Genomic DNA, 22,763 nt, shown 5'->3' with positions numbered 1-22,763 from the left:
CTCATCACAGCAGGGCTTAGAGGCTCTTCCTAAGTATGACACCAGCACAAGACATTGCTTCTTTGTTTTGGGGTTACTCTGCTGTTTAATTACTGCTTAAGTTGTATGTAAACTGGGGCTGCTGTGAACTGTTGCAGAATGTTGTTGGAGATCATTCACCTCTTCAGCAGCAGAGTAGACAATCCATGCAAGCCTTTGGGTTGTGGATGAACTTTATGAAACAACCATCCTGGTGTGAGGAAGATCCATGCAAGCCTTTGGGTTGTGGATGTCAGAACTTTATGAAACAAAGAACCATCCTGGTGTGAGGAAATATATTTGAGTTTGGAAATTAGGAAGATTTTTGTCTAGGCTACTTTGGTTATTGCTTTCTTCATATGAAGCCTTTTTTACAGAAGGATGGGGAAAAGTTCCATACCAAGGCTTTGTGTTTCTTTGTGCTTAAGTCTTTGTGATGAAGGTGGAAATGGTTCTTGGTGCCTTTCAACTTGGAGTATTTCAGGCCAAGTTAGGTTCAGAAGCTTCCAGATGAGTAACCTAAATTGAAGCCAATATCTGTTAATACAGCGGTTCCTGCAGGAGGGGTTTAGGAGGAGGTGAGTGCAGCCCCCAGCAGGGAGGCTGAACCCTTCTTGAGTTGTTTGAGGAAGTATCTTTGCAGACTTGGAGTTTTTCCCCAGTCAGGTGTTTCAGAGGCAGCTTCATATCTTTCTGTAGCACGTGGGAATTAGAAAAGCTTTCTTGAAACATCACTTGGAAGTGCTTTTTAGTAGAGCTGAAGTAGTTCTTAACCTATAATGTGATGCAAATTACAGTAAGTTTCCACATCTTAGACCTTGGGTTTTAGCCTAGTAGATGAGCTACAACTAATGACTCTTTTGGGTGGTTCCAAGCAGATGATACCCACTTTTCAATAAAAATGGCTTTCCTGCGTACCCTGGAGAAAAGGACAGCTCTGGGAGAAAGGGTAGCAAACAAGGGGTCTGTTGCCTTTGAGGAAAATGTACTGTGGCTGGTATCTTTAAGTTACTTTATAAAGATGCTGAAGGAAGGCATCAAAAAAATCTGTTGGAGTGAGAGTAAAGCAACTTACTCTGTGTTCAGCAGACTGGGCAGGTCCGTGTGCATGATGTGTAAGAAATTGCCTGCATTCTTTTCAGTTCTCAGTATTTACACTATTGTTTAGCTTGAAGAAAAAGCCAAAGAGAGGCCTTTGAATTGTGGAGGGGAAAAAAAAAAACCTTTGCACCCCAGCATTCTGAGGTTTTGACCACAGTGGCTGTGCTGAGATGGAGTTAATCTCTCCCAGAATTAATGTATAACTCTTCTTTGTCTAATTTCCTACAGCATGCTTTGGTTGACCTAAAAGTCAGTCCCTGTCCCTACCTTATCTTTGCCCTTCAGCTGCATACCCTTCTTCTCCAAAGCATATGCAGTTTTAAAGTGGGAGAGCTTCTCAGTAAAATCAAATTTGCTACCACTGACATTTTCTGCTTCTTTTTGGGCTGTCTTCCTTTAGATTCAGCCAGAACAAATCAGGTTTGTTTGTCTGCACATCATGCTGCAAGCTCACAGATTTTCTAGCCTTCCAGGTGGCTCAGGAAAGGTGGAGGAAGTATGGAATGGGTATTGTAAGATGAGAGAATATTGTTCATATTTTTAATAATGGTTATTAATAGTGGTTTTAAGTCAAAGAATAGGTACTGATCAGGTTTGTATTATTTTTAGTGTATGGAAGTCAAGTGTATCCTATGTATGCATTGAAATATACCCATGTAACACTATAAACTGAAATAAATAGCTTATGGCTTTTCCTTTTTTTTTTTTTTTTCCTTGAGCTGATTTTTTTTAAGATGAAGCTGTTCAGCATGTGTTAAAGTACAGACCATGGTGGGTTGATGCTCACAAAAAAATGGTAGACCTGCAGGGAGAAAGTCATCAGGAACGTGCCACTCAGACAGCTGGTGAGAACATTATATATATATATACACACACACACACATATATATACCTGTTGCTTGAATGGGAGTTGCTCTGATGCTGCATTATACTCCAGGTTACTGTTCTTAAAGGAAAGAAGTATGTTTACCCTACAGTTTTCAGTCTTAACTGCTCTTAGGGGAGTGTTCTGTTACTTATGTCCTTGAATATTTTTTTTTTCCTCTGATGGACAGTTACATACTGGAATCTTTGAGCCAGTTCTGTATGGAGCAGTTGATAGTATATTATAAAGTGGTAATTTAATCTTAAGTTTTTATCTGTTAGTTAAATAGTGCAGTGCATATTTGGGTTTTTTTTTTGCCTGCATAACGGATTTTGGAGTTAACTGTTCATAAAGGCTGTTCTAGAACTTAAGGTGTCTATGAAGAAAAAGTTCCCTTTTAAAAGTGTGCTGTAATCTTTCAAGATGTCAAAGGAGCTGCCAGTGTCAGTAAGTCAAGGCATCTGAAATCCAGTCAAACCTATCTTTGTATAGTGATTGTAATGGCCAGAAAACAGGTTCTTTGCTGGGGCTTGTCTCCTCTGGTTTTCAGTCTTTTCAAGTAACTATTCTGCCTTTCCTGGCTGTATTTAAAAAATATTCCAAACTGGGGCTTGTTCCCACTTCCAAATACAGTGCAAAAACTTCACAGCAAATTTGCCATGAAGCAGCTGTGGAGGACTGCTAAGATCTGCTCTTCTCTCTGTTTGAGGAGCACTTTTTCTGTAGGATGCTTTATTTATACAGCATGACAGAATTTCATGGCATTTTTTACTCTACTGCTATTTTTATGGATCTCAAACTTTTTTTCAAAGGAAAATGTTTGTGTCCCTTTAGAAACTAAAGGAGATGGTTTTGGGTTTAGTGGATGACCTTGTAGCAGTGCTGTTAACAGGTAGCTGAGGTGACCTTTCTGTACACAGTGATTGCAGAGAGCATTACAAGTGACTCCTGTGCATATTCTTTCACTGTCCTTTGTTCATTTCTCATGCAGCATGAAAATCCAGTATTACTGAAGTAGATGATAATCATCCCTTCACCAGAGGTTCTTAACAAATATTAGTGCACTAATAATGCCTGCACTTTGCCATTTGCTTCAGAACAACAATGGAATTTGGGTAGATGTGTGTTTTCTGGTGGCTGTAATCTGATCTTCATTACTAGCCTCTTGTCAGCCTCTGAAGCCAGAAATTGTTAATTATATTCATCATAAAGCATTGCACAAAGGTACAAGAGGCTCAAAAATAGAATAATGAGGGGTTCTTTTGTTTGGTTTTATCCATTCACTCCTTAGTAAGTGAAACACAGCTCTTTGCCTGTGTTAAGGAATATAATGAAAAAGAAGAGCTGTTGCTCAGGATTTTATTGATAAAATTATTATTTCACTACTTGAAAGCCTGGTAAGCCTGCTAATGAAAGTTAGGCAGAAAATGGGGCTACAGAAAGGATCCTTTTTTCTCTCAATCATTTGTTCTAACAGATACATCTTTAATAAGGTTGATCAGAACAATTTAGTACGGCTGAGTGGAGAGGCTCCTGTATCTCTGTGGATCTTGAGGAAATGTGAGTGCTGCCAGAGGCCACCTGGTGTCTGGGTTATGGTAATGACAGCAGCCCGCCCTTCCCCTTAGGGAGGCCTCGGGTTTGAGAACCACCACACATTGTTACTGCTCTTGGAGTGGCAACAGCGGCTCGGGGTGGTGAGAATCTGAAACGGGGAGGTGCCTAAACCTGGGTGAGTTGTGGTGAAAAAAACCACCATGAGAGGGAGTACAGGCTCCACTTGAAGTTCTCTTATGAAGGGAAATAGGAAGGGCAGGAGGTGAGTCCACGCTGTTGGACCTGGAATCCCATCATAAACAGGATGAGTTCAATGTGGCTTTATATTCTTCTTATGCTTTATCCAGGCAAAGGGATGGGCCAGCTAATCTTGAGTTTCAGCTTCAGGAATTCTTAAAAGCTTAATGTGATTTGACTGCCTGTGTGTGTTGGTGTGTGTGCCAGTGTGGACGCTGAGTAAGGAGAAGTGACATAGCAAAGGCATGTCAAAAACCAGGGGCTCTACTAGGTGAAGGACCTTCTTTACTACTTTAGAAATTATTTCCACTGGAGCTGGGGTGAAGTCTGACTGTGTGGAGCCAGGGTGTGCTCTACAGCTGGAAGGACAAGGAGTCTGTCACTGGTATTAGAATATGCTTGTAGTAAGAAGCCTTTGAATGCTGATTCCTGGCTAGAAAACCTGGAGAGTACTTGAGCACAGAGGCTCTAAAGGGTGCAAGCCTTGTACATGTTGTGGTAAGTTTCAGTGTGCTCTATGAAGTGATTTCCCTTATCTTCCATGATGAGGACTTCCAAGACTACAGCACATAAAGAGACTTCAAATACTGGGCTGTTCAGAACATGTACAACTCATGATAGGTCTCCTGCCCAGGCCAGCTTGCAGAAACTTCTGTCTGTCCTGTGTGGAGGGAGGTTATGTCTTTGATCAAACATGTGCTGTCCAAATTGGTTACACAGGGAGGTGGAAGCTGAGAGAGCTGGTGGAGGGCACGTGCTGTCAGATGTGCAGCTCTCATGCTGGGGAAGCCTGCTGCCCTCAGGCAGGGAATGGTGCATCTTCCCAGAGGGTCCTTTACTGAAGTTAAATTACTGTTGGTAAGCTGAGAAGGTGGGAATGGGACTGTTAAAACTGGTGCTATGTGACAGCACAGCATACCACAGTACTGGGGTATTGGCACTAGAATCTGACACCTGGTACCTTTAGAGTCCCTGTGTTTGGTGCTCTGTTACTGCTGCCTTCAGGACAGTCCCACCTACACAGTGTTTGTGGAATCAGAGTCAGTGGGATCTGACTCTTCAAGTTACTATGTGGAAAATTGAGTTTAGTGTGGAAAAGTGACATAAAAATTAGCAGATTCTTTAAAACTGTGGGGTTTTTATTCAGAAGCACTGAACTAAGAGGATGACTTTTTTGTTTCTTTTGCTAATTTACATTACTGTCCTTTATTTTTTTTTTTCCTTCCTTGGTTTCTTGGAACCAAATAGTTGATTAGTTTTGTCTTTGTATAATATCTTGATTTATGAGTAATCAGAAATACAGTAGCTTCTTTTTTTTTTCATGGCCTTACAATTAAATGAAGATTTTATTTGGTTGATTACTGCTGTTACTTTCATCCCTGGCTATTCTCTCTTTTGTTTTTACATCGAGTTTTTTTTTTAAGGTCTCATTACCATTTTTTTTCTTTGTGGATCAGCTCTTCTCATTAGCATTTAAATTCTTTGGCTCTCATCTGTCCTTACCTTGAATCTATTTTTATTTAACCTTTTGATTTTTTCTCCATCTTGTGTACATGGTGTGTGTATTTTGTCTTTTTTTTTAATTTCTTCTTCTGTTGTCCCAATTACCTCTTCTTTCTTTTGTCCTTTATTGCATTTTACTCTGTATTGTCTCTTCTTGCCCTTTGTGGGTTTTTTTGTTTATTTTCCCTGTAGGCTTCTTAACCTCCAGGCAGGGAAGGTTTTTTGCAGCAGATATTTTCTAAGGCTGAAAGGACCAGATTTTGTTCTTACAGCATCTAATGCAAGTCAAGTAATACTCCATAAAGCCTAACTAATTACCCAGCCTTTCCCATGAGGGAATAAAACTTTTGGAAAGCTTGCTTGCTGCTGAAGTTTACATTAGAGTCTTGCTTCTACAGATTCCAGATGAAATATTTTTGTATTTTGTAAGTCACATATTTTATAAGTTCTATTTTATTCTACTTCAAATTGCAGAACTGTGAAAAATCCTTTTTAGGCAACATAATAATCTTCAAAGGTTCAGGCTGACACAAGTATTTAATATAACATTTATATGCTCCAGGGTTTACCATAACCTATAGTGCTTACCAGTGAGTATTCTCTTTCTGATCTCTTTATAGAATGAGAGGCAATTTCTTTTTCAAGACTCATCTTTTAATAGGGCTCTGCTCAAATACAGACCATTACTGGTGGATTCATAAGTTTAAGATGAATCCCTTTTCTTTTTTATCACATTTCTGCAATTGTTCTCTCTACCTGTTCTACTTCATCTTCCAGGCCTCTGCAGCATGTGCACCCTCCTGGCACTGTTCTGCTGCAGAGCAGGTCTGCCTCATGTGAGTAAAGACTGCTGTTTATTTATGCAAAATCCATAACATATAAGTGACAGACCTCTGTTGTGAAGAACCTCAGATTTTAAAAGGCAAGAGCAGTAAGATGTGGAAGAAAAAATGATGTGTAGTTTTGGTGTGGTTTATAGGAACCGTGGGTTCATTAAAGCTTAATGACAAAAATTAGTAAAAGGAAATTGCCAGATTGAGGAAAGACTGTCAGTGACTTCATGGAGAATGCCTGGAGGAAGAAGGTCAGCAGTGATAAGGAGGAAATGTGTTGTAAATGTTAATTTGAGAATTAGAGAAGGGTGGAAACTTGACACAGAAGAGAAGCTTATTTGTGAAGGAGCTAAAATTTGAGTGGATGAATTGTGAAGTTCCAGGAAGGGAGGAATAAAGTTGACTTGACTGATCATAGTTGAGAATGAATATAGGTGTGCAGAGGGAGGCAGCTTTGTGGTTTTAGGACTTTTTTGAGTTCATTTCCTGAAGAACTGAGGTTCATCTGATCACAGTCTCCTTAACTCAGCTTTAGGGGGTCTCAAAGATGGCCACTTCCTATAAGTTCTGCAGAGATGGCCCCCTGTACAAAGGGAGGAGTGCTTCATTGAGTCATCAGTGCTTCATTGAGTCATCAGTGCTTATCTTTTTAGGTGCTGTGGAGTCCATACAGCAAAGAGGTGTTAGCAGCATGTCAGCACTGTGCAAAGTTTTGGTAACCTTTCACACCTTATCGGACAGTGACAGGTTCAGGCAGAAGAGAGAAATCAATAGAAAATCAGCTTCATTAATTCAGTTACTTGTTTAAGTCCACAATATTATTATCAGGTATTTTTGAGGCAGTATCCAGCACTGAGGGAAATGCTGATACTGAGCAAAGCCTTTGGGCATCTTTCTAGTCAGAGTAGTGTTGCCTTTCCTCTCCTAATGTCTTAGGAAGAGCCTGAGAACAAAAGAGACTTGTTTACTACTGATTAAAACCAGTAGCTTACTTTATTCCTGACTAATCTGCTTTATCTGGTGTTTCTGTTTCCTCAGTTTACAGGAATAGAAGCACACATTTAAAACCCTTGATATTGTAGCATAATATTTTTGTTAACATTAAAAAAAAAGAGGGGGATGATCAGTTCTGCTCAGTTACTTCCCTTCAACATAGCTGTGGAATTCAGGACTTGGCTGGACAGGTCCAGAAGCCAAGGCTCTGCTTTCACCAGAAGGCTGGAGCAGCTGATACCAAGGGTCCTTCCTGACCTATACTTGCCTGTAATTTTCTGAGTCTGACCACGGAGTCAGCTAACTGTCTAGATAGCACATTTTATCTAAGTACCTCTAACACATTTAGAACCATGTCAGAGTACTCTTGAGATACAGATCTTACACTGGCTTGATTTAAGTGGTGTGAATGGCAGTGTAAAATATCAGCAAGACTGTAAAAAACCAGCCTCTAGCTGTCAGATTTCATCCTCCCCTGTGCTTTGTTGACAGCCAGGTACTGAAGGGCAATTTGAAATACGTTTATTTTAACATGAGGAATGACTAGTTTAAAATAAGTAAAGGGGATGATTAGAAAGGAAGGATAATCTCTGTAGTATCACTGAACAGTAACTCTGGAAATGATTCCTCTAGACATGCATGTATTAATACACAGTTATGCTGTGCCTGGAAGAAGCATGGCTTTGGCACTGACAAATGCACAAAACATTTTAAAATAAAACTCATGGAAAACTTGCAAATGTAGTATTTGAAAAGTAGCAGCAGATGCTGCTTTGCATTAGATGAATATTAATTATTGTACAGCTATCATTAGATGAAATATTGGTAATTCAAGTGTACAAAACTGTACAGGCTTGATATAGCAGAAAATGTAATTACAATTTTACTTGTTCTGTTAATCTTGCACTCAGTACTTGTATTTTTGAATTGGAAAAACAAAGCAGGTGGTGGTTTTGATGTATTAAAAATGAGTTTCAGGCCTGGATAATTTATTATTTAAAAACTTTAAGGAATGGATAGATACTTGAAAAATTGGAGTGTTTTCTCCAGAGACAGTTTATCTAGAACACCTGGTACCTTGCAGTGAGTTAATAATGAACATCTTGTAACATTTACTATTTGGAATTGTCTAACCCACATCTTGTTTGCTGTTGTCTAGTAGATTTGCAGTTTCTGTGTTTATGGTGCAGTTGTATATATTATGATACTTCAGAGAGTTTGCATTTTAGAGGAAGAAAGCTTGTATCCTGTGTTTCATGAGCTTCACTAGGAGTTTTTGTTTTCTGCATAGAAGGGAAGTAACAATTTTGTTTATTCCTCTAGAATGGGGATTTTGGGGAATCTAACAAATACTTGCTAGTAAAACTTTGAAAAGTAAAATTTTGTATCTCTCATTATTGGACTATTTCTTGTCTGTTATGGTAAGAGAGGTTAATTGATCAGCTGTGAGACAAGACCAAACCAGGTTGTACTTGCTGATAAAGAGGAGTAGATGCTCAGTAGTGGATCCAGTGCTGAGTGTCTGAGTTTCTGCAGGAGAAGTGTTCCTGTATGTGTGCATCTTGACTGCTACATGTACTTACCACAAGCACATTGAGGAGGGCCTGGAAATATGAGGGGCTGGCATAACTGTTTAACAGCTATTCTGTCTGTCTGCTTTGGAGGAATTACTTAGCTTCTTTGTAACAAAATTCTGTATTACTGTGCTCATCAGAAGTGATTTAATGATACTACAGCTTTATGAACTGATTTGCTGTAGTAGTCTTTGCTAACAAACTTCTGGCTGTTTGTTTTTCAGAATTTCTTTTCCATCTTCAGTTTCACTTGCCCTCTTCTGAGCTTCTCTTCAGGCTGAAAGTGCCACTTGCAGATGATTCTATAATACATGGTGTTGTACTCCAGGAGAGGGTTTTCTAGTGAGAGCTAGCTGAATTGGCAGTGCCTTTTTTCTTTCACACAGGATCACAGAATGGCAGGGGTTTGAAGGGACCTCTGGGGATCATCTAGTCCACCCCCTGCCAAAGTAGGTTCCCCCAGGGCGGGTTGCACAGGAACATGTCCAGGCAGGTCTTGAAAGTCTTCAGAGAAGGAACCTCCACAATGTCTCTGGCCAGCCTGTTCCAGGCTCTGCCACCCTCACAGTAAAGAATTTTTCCTCATGCTGGGGTGGAACTTCCTGTGTTGTCTTGTCCATCATCCTATTGCTGGGCACCACTGAAAAGAGCCTGGCCCCATCTTTGTGACACCCACCCTTCAGATGTTTATAGACCTTCTAATTGTAAACACCCTGTTGTGATACCTCATTAAACCCTCCTAGTGTAGCAACTTACAAAGTCATGTTATGTTTTGCAGGAACTATTTTTTTCAAATGTGCCACAGCATTGCACATATAGTTTTATGAATAATTTTAATATAAATTATAGAGGTGCTACTTAAGAACTTAAATATACTGATGGAACATAGACACATCATTATATGTGTGGTTTAAGAGTGATGCTGCACTGCATTAGCAGACAAACACAACTGCCATAGTCTCCCTCAGTTGTCACTTTGTGCAAGAGCACAGCAAGTGGAAGAGATGGGCTTTCTCAAGATGGTATAAAACCTGAGCTTTCTTTTTGTGGGAGCTTGTAAAGAAATGGAGACTGGCTTGATTCCCAAGAAATGTTCATCTCATCAGGAAGTTTCCATAGGAATTTAAACCAAGTATTTCATGGCTATGAAGCTGGTAGAAACATTTTAAAAGTTCATAAAGAAGAAACATTCATAAATGTTTTTCCCAATTGGTAATGTTAATGTCTTGGGATGAGGTGTGTGCATATGTACGTGCCTTTGGCACCACAGACATTTGTTTCAAAACATGTTATAAAATTAGAAAGCTTGTAGAAAGTTCCTAGGATAAAGAAAACCACTTGTCTTCCAGGCAGAGTGTATTCTTGAGAATGTGGAGTGTGTGAAATGATGATGAGGGATGTTTGAGGAGAAACATCTATAAACATGCTTACAGTGATCATCATTATGATGGAGAAATGGGGAGGAGGTATAAAAAGGGACTTGATTTATTAGGAGTTGTAAATTTTGCCTGCTGTAACCTGTGCTGTTACCCAAAGGGCTTTAGCTGCCCATGTCCCTAGGGCCCAGGACTCTGGGTTACAGGTTGTGTCCAGCTTCATGGCCTTGGCTCCTGAGGGGGAGCTGAGAGGAACTGCAGAAAAATAACAACAGTAAACTTGCAGGTAGCATTGTTGAGACAGGATCCTTAGTAGCTCAGAGATTCCAGAGGTAAATACCAATGCAGGGGATACAAAATCCTAACCTGGAAAAACAGGGAATCAAGTTGGGACAGGAATTGTTGGGTTATTAGGTCAAGTTGTTAGATAAAGCTGGAGGGTGGCAACTCAGCAATGTTCAGGGATGGGTCTTGGGAAGCTACAGAGGCTGACCCTTCCCAGCTGCCTGCCTTGCTAGCAGGGACTCCTCAGGTTCTTTATCAAAGGTGATGAACATATGAATGCTCAGCCAGTATCACATCCTCATCTTCATGGGTTAAGTGTTCTAAATTTTTGAGCTTGTACATCTTGACTACAGCTTCTTTCTGCCCCCACCTAAATTTGTCAGAACACAGTGACTCAAAAAAGGGCTGGTAAAAGAATAATTTAAGTGAGATTTTGATATTAGTTGTAAGGTTTTAGTTTTTACCCCCTGAATAAATAAAATTCAGTGAGTTAAGGGGTGCATCATGTATTTACCCCTGGCACTTGGGTTTATTTTGGAAGTATAACAAGAGTGCTGCAGTAGGCGTGTTCTGTCCTCAGAGAAGTTCATGGAGTGATATTTTAAACTTGGGCTGGTTCCAATGTTACTGATGCTTGAACCATTCATGGTGTGGGACTTCCTCAGCTGCAGCAAGGTCTGAGCTGTCAGGCCAGTAACACTGCTCTGTCCTGTCAAGTCACCATGGGCCTGTAACTTTCTTCTGTGGTGTGACCAAGATGTGCTCTCTACATCTGTGCTGTTCAGTACATCAGAGCCTGTTGACATGGAATGCCTGGGTGAAAATCACTTAGTTCTGGATTCTGGCTGTTTTAATTGTACTAAATGGCTTCTTGATTTACTTAGTTTGTACAGAGGTGACTTCTAGTCAGCTATCTACTCAATCTCTACTGTTATTTCAAGGCAATTCTGCCATCCTTTCTGAAGTGCCTTAAGTACTCCTCAGAAGAGTTCCTGTTCAGTGCTCAGCCTTAGCTATCCATGTCTGTTCCACTGTTCCCTGGTGAAATACTTTGATGCATGGTCCCAGCACACCTGCTGGGGTGGTGGTGGCATCTTCCTTATGTATCCCAAAGACAACTATGGGGTGAGAAGATCCTTCATGTTGGTTCAGTGTAGCCATTCCTAACTAAATGAGGTACACTGAAGATAAACAAAAAATGATAATGACTTATGATGGGTACTATAGCTCTTGAGAAGGAGGAGCAGCTTTCATACCAACACTGGTGGGGTTAGGATTTTCATTTTTCTTTGGCTTTCCTCAGATGCTGGAAGCATAAATGAAGCTCCTAAATGGTGCCTAGGTCATGAGGCAAAATTGATGAGGCTTGGACATACAGACTTAGACCATTCTTCTTGGTGCCTTCACTATTTCTTCAGTTCTTACCCTTTTCTACAATAAAAGAATATATTTGTTTCTGATATCCTGTTCTCTTTATTTTTCTTCCATACAATGTGGACTTAAACTTCAGCTTACTCAGACCCTGATGGTGCATTTATCTCTGTGTAAGATACCCAGGCATCCACAGAAATCCTTGACACTCTCAGAGGGGTTCAGAATGGCCAAAGTGTACATGCAGTACATTGCAGGGCTGGAACTTGACTTTGAAAGGAATATATCAGAGTTTAATAAAAGTTCTAAATGAAAGTAAGAATTATTTAGGCTTTTTCTTGAGTGATGAGTGACTTGTGATTAGTTACATGCTTCTTTTTAGAGACACTGTTGAAGTAGTATTACCACCTATTAAAATGAATGTGCCAGCTTTAAATTCATAATCAATTATCCTTTTACTTTTTATAGTTGTCTTCTCTGAGGAAGAGAGGGAACAGATGAGAAAGTTCACAAATAAATCTTATCTTCTGGATAAAAGAAGCCGTCATCATGTGTACCTTGGTTTAATTGATATCCTGCTGGCATATTGCTATGAAACCCGTGTCAACGAAGGAGAAAAGAATGTGAGTTAAAATAAATAGATAAAAATTTAGTATGTTTTAGGAACCTAGTGCTGGACCCTGTCCTGTCATTGAGGAGACTTAACTTTTAAAGTGAACTTACTTCCAAGCATTAAAAATACATGATTGAATAAGTTGAAATGAAAGTCAGAAGACGAATCAGAAGTCACAGATGTCTTCTTCTGTCTCTAGATCGAGCTGTTAGGATACATATGGGAACTAATGTGATTTCTAAATAATTCTGTTCTCCTGGAGCACCATTTTGGCTGTAGGAGAAAAGGGGAGTTGCAGGAGATTCCACACAGTTCTGTTTGTTTCTGATTTCTTCTCTATTGTAACATGTTTTCATTTATGTCAATTCAGATTTCACAACATAATTGTTCTTTTACCTTGTTGGTTCTTCCTTCAGTTCCATAGTAGGTATGTTTGGCTGTAATAACACCATTACTGATTTTGGATTCTGAAAAAGCATGGGAAATTGAGCCTATAGGACTGAAACTGTTTAATGTTTTATCTTGGCCACCATTATATGCCTTTAAAAAAACCCAAGGTTTTTAGTTGTTTTTCTTTTTTAAAGCTTATGCACAGAGTATGGAAGATGCTCCCTGAGGCATTCTGGAAGCCAGAGTGAGGCATTTAAAATTTTTAAAATTGACACACATTTAAAAAATAAAAAAATCCCAATGCAGATTGTTTTTTCTACTCTTCAGACACCTGAGGGAAGTAGGAAGGCATGTTTCCATTTCCAGGATTCTGGTGTTTGCCCATCTTTTACACAAGCAGCAGCCAGCTGTATTTTGTTCCCTGTCCTAGGCTTTTTACAGGATATGAAGAATTAAGAAGATGGCAGAAGTTTAGAGGGGATTCCATACTGTTCTGTGGATAGCTTACCTGTTTGGAGTGGCCTTGCTTCCCACATACAACCTTGTGCTTAGCACCTCCTCTGCTGATATTAACCACCAAGCTGTTTTCTCAGTGCTTTAAATCAAAATATTGGAAAATAGAAGCAAAACCTTTCTGTCTTAATGGGACTAAATTGCAGGGCATGGATTTTAGAATGGCTGGCAGAAGTGTCCAGCCCTGTTCATTCAGCAGAATAATCCAGGGTGGTGGTTGTGTTGCATGTTAGTGTTGCACAAAATTGCAAATATGCCAGGACCACAATGCTGCAATTCTTTATTGATCTTTGCAGTAACTGTTTTCTAGAGAAAACAGTGTGTTTTTTTCCTTTTTTTTCTTTAAATTCTCCACCCCTCCCTTCTAATAGTAAAACCAAGACATTCAGGCTACACAAATCTTTACTAGAGCCAAGGTTATAGATCAAGGCTTCCTGGCTTTTTACCCTAATCATCCCACTAGACCATACTACCACAGAAATACTATGAATCTGTCACATTTGAAGAATACTGACATTTTACATGTACTGCTGGCTTTAGGACCCTCTCTGAAAGCCAAAAGTCTTGAGCTGTTTTCACAAAATAAGGCATTTTAGCTTGAGCTTTGTTGAGTCAAGTTTCTGTTGTTTGCTGAGAAGGGACAGAATTTCACTAAAATACTGTTTTTCTGTGATTGCTGTTGTATTTTAAAGGCTTTGTGCATGGACTAAATATTCCCAATACAGAAACCAAATCAGTTACTTAACATCTGCATTACAATATAATTTTTAATGCTGTCCTGTGGCCGTTTCAATGCACGTAATATAATTACTGCTTCATATTCAGAAAGGTTCTTAAATTGCTGCCAGAATGTTATCTTAAATAGTTTGCCAGCAGTCTTGAATGTTGAATTAGATAATACTTATTTTACATTCTCTTCTTAAAATCAGGTTGAATCATCTTGGAACATCAGGAAACTGAGTGCAACATTGTGCTGGCTGGAGGTGAGTTGCAACCTAAGCTTTGCATTATTGTTTGCTGTATTATTTGGTTTTGGTGTTGTATATTGCTTTTGCAGAAAGCTTACTCCTTCTACATTGAAAATGAATTAAGTGTATGCCCTTGTTTTAATATATGTGACAAGAAATTGTGATTTCTAGGCGCCCAGCTACAAGTAGCCTCAAGAGGCCGGGTATGACCTCTCCTCTGGCAGGCTGCTGGCCCTTCTTCTGGTCCATTCTGGAAAAGCTGAGGTTAGGCACTACAAAAATGTTGCTTGTCTCCACACTGTTCCTTGCTTCTGGGCTTGGTTCACAAGTCCTGAGCTTTATTGAGGAAGTAGCTGTAATAATTCCTCACATCTGCCCACAGTATGTGTGTGCAACCCTATGCTTAGGGCATGAAAATAAAGCCTTCCAGCTCCTTGACCAGAAGTCATAAATATCTTCCTATTTGACTGGGTAAAGTGTGTTAAAATAGAAAAGGGCATAAAAAGCAGGGAATGTAATTTCTTAGTGTTCTTATGTCCTTTTAAGTCCTACCTCAGATAGAAGTTCTAATAACTTTTGAAGGTGACAGGCCTTAATAAAGCAGCTTATTGCTCGCTTCTGGGGGTTTTAACTGCTCAGCCTTTCTTCAGCCTTCCTGGTGTCATCATTCTGCACTTGGAGCTTGTTTTTTTTTCCTTGGCTGCAAATCAGGTGGCTTCAGGCTTCTCCATTCTGTCTGGCTTCAGAGTACATTGGAGATTGGAACTGGGAGGCCCAAAAGTAAATGCAAACCCAATGATAGGAAAAGCTCTTAGAACTCAATCAAAAGGTGCTGCTTTGTTTTTTTTACCTATCACGAAGAAGCTGAATTCTGTTTGTAGCAAAAAGCTGTCAGATCTGTAGCTGTAGAATGGTTGTCTCACAAAGTCTTTAATGTTTGTGTGATCTTCCAGACATGTGCTGAATACTTTTGTTGCAGGTCTCTTGCAGTCACTTTGGTGGGCACGTGTGTTGCTTTAGCTGCCCTCTTCTCAGCATTGTTGCCACATCCTTGTTTGTTCAGTTGCTCATAGCCCCTTGAAACCATCATGGACTAGAGGAAACAAAGTGAATTCTAAGCTAAACAGATTGCTTACTGAAAGCATGCAGGCTTGTCTAAGATGTTACAGAGCTGGAAGTGGAAGGGACTTAACCTGGCCTCTCATCTGTTATTTCTTATGATGGCAGCAAGCTGAAAAGGACCATCCATCCCCAGTCCTGAAATTACTGAGCCAAGCCTCAGTTTGCAGGATCAAAAACAAAGTTTGACAGGATTTTTGGGTTCAGTCCTTTGAATGTTTCTAGTAGTGGTGAATGTTATATTCAGTAATGACTTGTTTGATGACGACTGGTTTTTTTGATCTGTTAGTTTCCAGCTGAATGTTCTGCAGTAGCAAGTCACACAGGAGTGCAGTTAAGTGTAGGGATTGCTTTAACTCCCAAATCTTTTTCAGATCCATATCCCTGACATGGCAAAGGAGTTTTCTGCATGTGCTTACCCTATAATATAGCAGCTCTTGGCACAGCCTGTGCCAACAGTATATTTCACACCCAGGAAATTCAGTCTCCTGGCACCAAGCTGTTAATAGCTCTATCTGTTATACAAACCATGTAGGGGCGGGTGTTTTCATCAATCTGTAAACAAAATTGCCTCAGCTATGGTTTGTTTGAGCTGACTGCCATTTTGCTGTGCATGACATGTGCACACCTTAGACTCTTAAATATTAAATAACAAAACATAAATGATTTAGATGCTCACCGGTGATCCATGAAAATGAAAAATGGGTTGAGATAGTCACATAATGCAAAAAAGTGCTGGCTGTCAGCAAAGTGGTTTTATTAATTTGAGAGTTCAGGATGAAATAGGTATTTATATTTGAATTCACAAATGGAATATTTTGTCTTGAAAAGTGAAAGCTGAAAAGGAAATCACTCTCTTAAAGTCTTTAATAACCCATTAATGCCTCTGGCCTGAGTACATGAGAGGTCTTCCTCACCCATAAAGGAGGACAATGAACTGCTTTCCCTAGGCAGATATATTTATCCCTGTCTTGAGTATCTATAATCTTCATGAAAGGCAGAGTCATGTATCATTCTTAAAGTTCTTACATGTACACATGTATTTTGTTAATATCATGTGGTTTTAATTTTAATTTATTCTTAAAAGGCTTTTTATAGCTTCCCCTTAAAATATATAATAATGTGAGACAGATGTAATTTATTACTTTAATCTAAAGAATGGCATAGTCTTGAGTTAGATATTTTATTTCTAATGCTCTCTACATTCTTTTTTAAATCAAACCCACTAAAATGTATAGGACTTCTGTTATCCTGCCATGTAAACTAAACTGTGTGGTGTCTCATTTCTGTTTAACATATTGATGTCCATATATGTTAACATTCAGCTTTTTAGATGCATAATGTATAAAAATGTGCTTTTTTTCCTGTTCTGCTATGACTTTTGTCCTTAAAGGAAGACAAACAAAAACCTAAATCTTTGCATTGAAGAGCACATGGACTAATTCAGATTTTTCACTGATACACACAGAGTTTCACTAGCATTCATGACGTCCTGGTATCTTTTGGGAGGAGAGTGCTATGCTATCCCCTGCACAGACATTTTGGATTGGTGACACGTGCCTTCAACGATACAGTTATGATACTGCAACTAGGTAAGATTTTTAGGGATTGGAAGTGATTGCTATATGGCCACATTGTTTCTATGTCTGGTGGTTTTTAATAGCTTCTGAATCCTTTGGCCAGTTTCACCCAAAGTTGTTAGTTACCGACATTTTTGGGTGTCTTGTGGTCTGGTGAAAATGGGCTGGGGAGAGAAGAGAACAAAATTAGTTTCCATACCAGGGAGAAGCCCCTGAAGCACTTCACTTATTAGGGAGCACGTGATACGTGCAGTTGTGGTGTAAATTCAGCTGTATTGTTCACACCAGAAAATCTACACAGAGCAAACGTTAACAATGTCTCATCCTTAGAAATATGTTTGCTCTGATCTTGTATCCTGATAAATCAGGATAGTCCAAATGTGATTTGTAAAGCTTTAGAGAAATGATCTTCAGAGTATTTTTATCTTTATTTGTCTGTAAAGAGGTTTTTCTGTTGGAAAAGAACATCTTAAGGAAGCTTTTGTTATGGTAGGTTAGATATTCTAATTTTTGTAGACTCTATTGTAAAGATGCCTAAATTTTTATTTCAAAGCAAGGTCACTTACTGTTACAAGTACAGCAGCAGTCCTGTTGTTTTCTGTTCTTCATTGTGTTCTTTAATCACCTGACTGAAACCCTGTTAAGAGAGATTGGAAGGATTTCTAATAAATTCATGTTTTGTCTCCATCTAAGGGAAGTTTTTAAACTTCTTCATCATTTTCAATTGTTCTGACTGTTCTGTTTAGGTTCTGCTCGTCGTTGCTTTGCAGTTGCAAATCTGGGCAGCTTCCCTACATGATTTGCTGTTTGGAAGAACTTTTGTTTTAATTTAACCTTTGTCAGTGATGTTAGGATTTTGACAGAAATATTACCCTAATGTTCAATTCCTGCTCTCCTTCCTAGTTCTTTTTCTAGAATTAGATCTGTTTTGTTTTGTTATGGTTTGTAAACTGAGTCCATTAAATATTTTGTTTTTTCCTTTTCCAAATAACTGGATTGGATATCTAGCATCTTAATTCCTAAACTATTCCATTGTGTGTGCCAGTTTAGTGTTGCTGTACAGAATCACACATGAGGGCAAGGGGTCGTTCTGTGGTTCATATTTAGTGTTACAGTTCTATTTAAGGCAAGATAGTTAAGGTGACTGTGTGGTAAATCCAGCAATAGTCTGGGAAGAATAGAAATCCTGAGTTTGTATCAGCAGCAAAACTTGTTTTACATCGTTGTTCTTTAGTACTTTCTATATAATTCCTTGCCCTTTAGGAGCAGAGGCCAAAAATTCTGACTTGAATATGTTATCTTAGTTCTCTGCTTGTTAGTAGGGAAATAGGACAGTTCTAGAGCTGTTCATAAAAAACAAGCAGTGAATGCCATGAAAGCTATTCTGTTGAAAAATTAATAAATAGCAATTCATCTTTTTTTAATTTAAAACTGAAGAATAAAACCCTGACTACCCACCAGATATTTGTAGCTTTGTTTTGTTTCACATTTGGGAGTGGGGCTGTCCTGATCTTAATGACTGGAAGTGATTCAGCAGCAGCATTCTTTTTATGTATTTCCCTGTTTGTCCCAGGCAGCTTTCATGTAACAATTCAAATTTTCAAACCTCTAATTATTCCACCTTCAGTTGTGCAATTGTACACAACCAGGGTGGCATCTTGTGTTGTTGAAGTTACTTGCAACTTTTCTATTTCTTGTGAGTTATTACTTTCAGAAGAGAACATTGTTAGATGTTTTTTTTTTTAGGACAGAAGAGTCACTGAGAAGCAGCACTTCAGTGGTTTATTTCCAAATTGTGAGCTGCAGGATTAAAAAAAAACACCAACCAACCAACCAAAAAAAAAACCCAACTCACAAACAACAATATTAATCCCTACTACTGCCAAAAACTTGATGAATCAAAATACCATTTACTGTACAACAGGCAGGTAGTGGGATTTGATGGGGAAAACACTTGCTGTCCCCATTTACCTTCCCTGGCTTATGCTGCTGTTCATAAATGTGAAAAAGGAAAATTCTGATAATGCTGAAGTTGTGCAGGGCTGCCAACCTCTTACTTTTGTTTTTCTTTTTTCTTAAGAGAATAGTATGTAAGAGGTAAACTTATAGCTTTTCTTTTAACATCATGATGGAAAGTGGTATTGGAGTCAACAGTCAATAACCCAACAAAATATTTTCAGTAGTTTAGGGAAGGTGGCACCTACAATAACTGTGTGTCAGGTTTCCTACTTCATCCTATGCTGGCTACGTGGCTGCAGTTGCCTTCCTGCTCTGCTTCCAAAATACAGTGGCCCCAGTAGTGCTTATTGTTGTGGTGTCCCTGTGCCACCCAAGGTGGTCTTGCTCCAAGAGCAAGGTCCCAGTCTCCTGTGGAGGAGCAGCTTGGGCATGCAAACTCATTTGCTGCTGGAGAGGGAGATAGACTAGCTCCTGTTTTTTCTGACCTCGCTGATTTGCATAACAATTACTGCCGTAAGCTTTAAGAAGAAATTCCAACTTTATTAGGTGGATGTTTTGAATGGTTGAGAAGCAGTGGAAGAAGCTAAGAGCTGCAGCAGGTCTGGCTTCATTCTGAGCATGTCTGTGTTGTGCTGGTTGCCTGGGAAACAGTGCAGGCTGAGGTGACCACCGCCTCCTCAGGGCCAGCCCTGCATCCTCCAGGCACTGTCGAGGCATGTGAAAGCCTCCAGAAGATGTGTGCCTGTTTCAACTGGTGGTGCTGATGAGGGAGAAGAGGACACTGCCTCAAGTATGAGGTGTGATAATCTCCAGGTGCTGCCTAGGGAGCAGCAGACACAAATAGACTATTACTTCCTTCATGTGGACAGAAATCATAGAATCATTAAGGTTGGAAAAGACATTTAAGATCATCAGGTCCAACCATCATCAACCTAACACCCAAATTGGGAGGGCCATTAGCAAGTTAGCAGTGTAGTCCTAGAAGTAATGGTGATTAATGGTAAATTCTCAAAGTTCTGGGATTTGTGTGACAAATAGTATGCACTGTTAGGGTGTGTGTATAGTGTGGAAAGTGCTGAGGTTAAGTAACCAACTGCCAAAGAATTGGGAAAGATGCAAAATGGATGTATTACCTGTCTGTACCCAAGCAAGGGAGGGGAAAAAGTGTCTGTCTTAAACAGATTTGTAGCTAATGTGTCTGTTGCCAAGGCACATTTTTTCAGTGAAAATGTTTCCTGCTTCAGACCCCAGCAGAAGCTGAGCTGTGCTTTGAAGGACTTTCTGGATTTGGAGAATGCTCAGCAAGCTGCCAAGTGCAAAGCATACTAGGTGTGGATAGTGTTAAATGCTCATGTCATCCTCTGAGCTTACTGGAAATGGTGCCTCACCAGCCTGGCACTGTATTGCAATAGCTGGGTGATGAACACAGGTAAAAATGACTGTCCATTGACAGATAATTACCTTAATTAAATACTGTCACAAAAAAACTATTCCTTTTCACGTAGCTGCAGGAGGAGTAAGTGTTTAGCTTAAAGGAACAACCCTTTGAGTCAATCTCATCTGGACTTCAGGTTTCTTTCAGGATGCTGGTAAGGGAAGCTGATACATAGTGTATTACAATGTTTTGATAATAATGAGCACAGTAAACTAATTTATTTAAAAATATTAATTCTTATGGGCCTGAATTGTTAAGCCTCAAGTTCTGTGACTTGACTTTAAAAAGTTAGTGCTGTGTTGGTGGATCACTCCCAAGGTACAGGATACTGCATTTTTAAGCTGTTAAGGACCTTTGTGTGTGGTTGAAACACTTTATTTTTGCATTAAGACTTCCTGCCAAAGTGTTAATTATAACACAAATGCATTAAGCTGATTAATGTTGAGGTCCTCAGCAGATTTTTCTCATATGCTGTTTTAGTGATCTATAATACTTGAAATACTTGAGCAGAACTGTTTGAAATTCAGCATAGTTATCTGGGATATCTACTGTATTTATTTGTCCTTTGGATAGGATTTAAAAAGGGAATGACACACTGGTACAGCCAGCTACAAGGCTATTTCCAACAGTGTGCCACAGTTGACTGACAAAACTTTATCAGGTCTGTTTATGTGAATATGTGGAGCCCTTTTTCTTGTCAGTAGACCTGCAATAAGTCAGTGGTGTGGACTGGTTCTGTCAGTATTTGCTGACACTCTGTTACCATTTGTCCTGGTTTGGGGTAGGACAGAACTAATTCTGTTCAGTGATTTTACTTTTCAGCTATAACTCTTCTAATTAACTGCACTTGCTGAACTTCACAGCATATTTTTGCAGACAGCATCTGCTTCTAGCACTGATAATGCTCCATGTTTAGAGTTACCACCAAGGACTGGTATGCAGAGCAAGGTCACTGCTAAAGCTTGTGAAAAGGGGGGCAGAAAATAAAGGCCACACCTGCAGAGTGCTCTGCTCCAGTTGGCTCTGTGGTTTCACAAGTACTTGCCCTGGCACCTCACAAAGAGCTGTGGGAAAGAGGGAGGCAGAGGAGTGCAACAAGGAGCACTTCAGCCAGCCTGAGTAATGATACTAGTGAAAACAACCACAGCCACAAAGTCAAGACCAGATATCTACTGCAGTAGGTATCCAAAGACAGAACCTATGGTGTGGCATTTCACAGAAATAGGCCAAGAATCATCTGTGTGTTATGGAATATCCTACATTAAGGCTTAAACAATGGTTGCTTTTCAGCTAATATTTTTTATTCTGTGCTAAGGAGTTCAATGCAGTTTTCTGTGAGGACATCTTGCTCGTAGGGGGCATATTCTGAAAGCAGAAGTTTGGTGGCTTGCTGTGCTCTGTGTGTAGGGTTCCCCATTTCATCAAGTCTGACTAGATTTTCAACCTTTCTGAATAAAAGCCTATTAAGCTACTATAATTTTCTACTTCAATTTATGAAGAAAGATTATCTTTTATTAAGAGTTAGTGTTACAGTCACTAATTGACATAATTACTTGGCAGATGAGTAACAGTAGTGAATGTTGTAAATGATTTGGGCTGGCAGCTTGACAGCTAGAACCTTAAAAAATTAGTAAAATTTTAATTCCACACATCATTTCTTTTTAAAAGAGCACACTTCTTTTTAGTCAAAATAGTTAATTTGACAAGCTGGGCTTGACAAGTGTTACTGGTGATACAATCTCAAAGTTCATTAGGCATTTGGGGGATTTTATTTTCTTTCCTGACTTTTCTTCAGTTGGTCTCTTCCAAACCAGTGCATTTTTCAGTTCTGTTTGCCACAGCTTTTTACTCTCCATGTTCTTTCTTCTCACTGACATCTTCCACATCCTTTATTTGTCATTCTCTGTCCATAATTTTACAGCATGGAATTACCTAAAACCAAATAAATAAATGTTGTGCTTGAACAGCAGGGGGAGTTCTGATCTTTTTCTTTCCTTTTTTTTTTTTTTTTTTTTCCAAATCAGTAAAATGTAATTTCATCCGTGTTCAGGTTTCATAGCCTAGGAGGAGCCAGCCTCTTGGGAGAGGGTTATTAGATTCCATTTGCAGTAGTGGCTGTTTTCATTTGAATGTGTTTTTTTTTTCCCCCTCATTAAACAGTGAAAATAATTATTTTTTTTAGTGTACCAGCACTTAACCCTTTGGGAACTTCTGTCAGAAGACTGAGAGAGGAGATTCCACCTAATGGGAGTTTACATTAATCAGTTCTCTTCTTCATAAATAGTTGTTCCATATGAAGAAAATTAAACTGACTACAGAAAGATTTCTGTTTGTGGAATGATAAAATGAATATTCAGGTTGTTAATCTTTTACTGCATTTATCAACTGTATGTCAGATGTTACCTTCTTGAGCCTAAAGGGAATTTTTCTTTCTGGGAGCTCAATTTGCCTAATTATTCTGTAACTAACAAAA

General features: G+C 39.3%; 1 protein-coding gene across 1 annotated transcript in view; it reads left to right on the top strand.

The window, feature by feature from the left end:
* SHQ1 (SHQ1, H/ACA ribonucleoprotein assembly factor) overlaps positions 1–22,763 on the top strand; it is a gene marked incomplete at its 3' end in the record, with an annotated part of 28,546 nt that overhangs the window by 5,117 nt on the left and 666 nt on the right. The window contains 5 exon segments of the mRNA XM_008940721.1: positions 568–569; positions 1,839–1,964; positions 12,182–12,336; positions 14,159–14,212; positions 16,785–16,908. Coding sequence (XP_008938969.1) covers positions 568–569; positions 1,839–1,964; positions 12,182–12,336; positions 14,159–14,212; positions 16,785–16,908 — 461 coding nt within the window.

This window comes from Merops nubicus, unplaced genomic scaffold, assembly GCF_000691845.1.
Source record: "Merops nubicus isolate BGI_N331 unplaced genomic scaffold, ASM69184v1 scaffold45, whole genome shotgun sequence".
Taxonomy (NCBI): domain Eukaryota; kingdom Metazoa; phylum Chordata; class Aves; order Coraciiformes; family Meropidae; genus Merops; species Merops nubicus.
The sequence above is the reverse complement of the archived record's forward strand: the minus strand, read 5'-3'. Positions and strand labels throughout refer to the sequence as shown.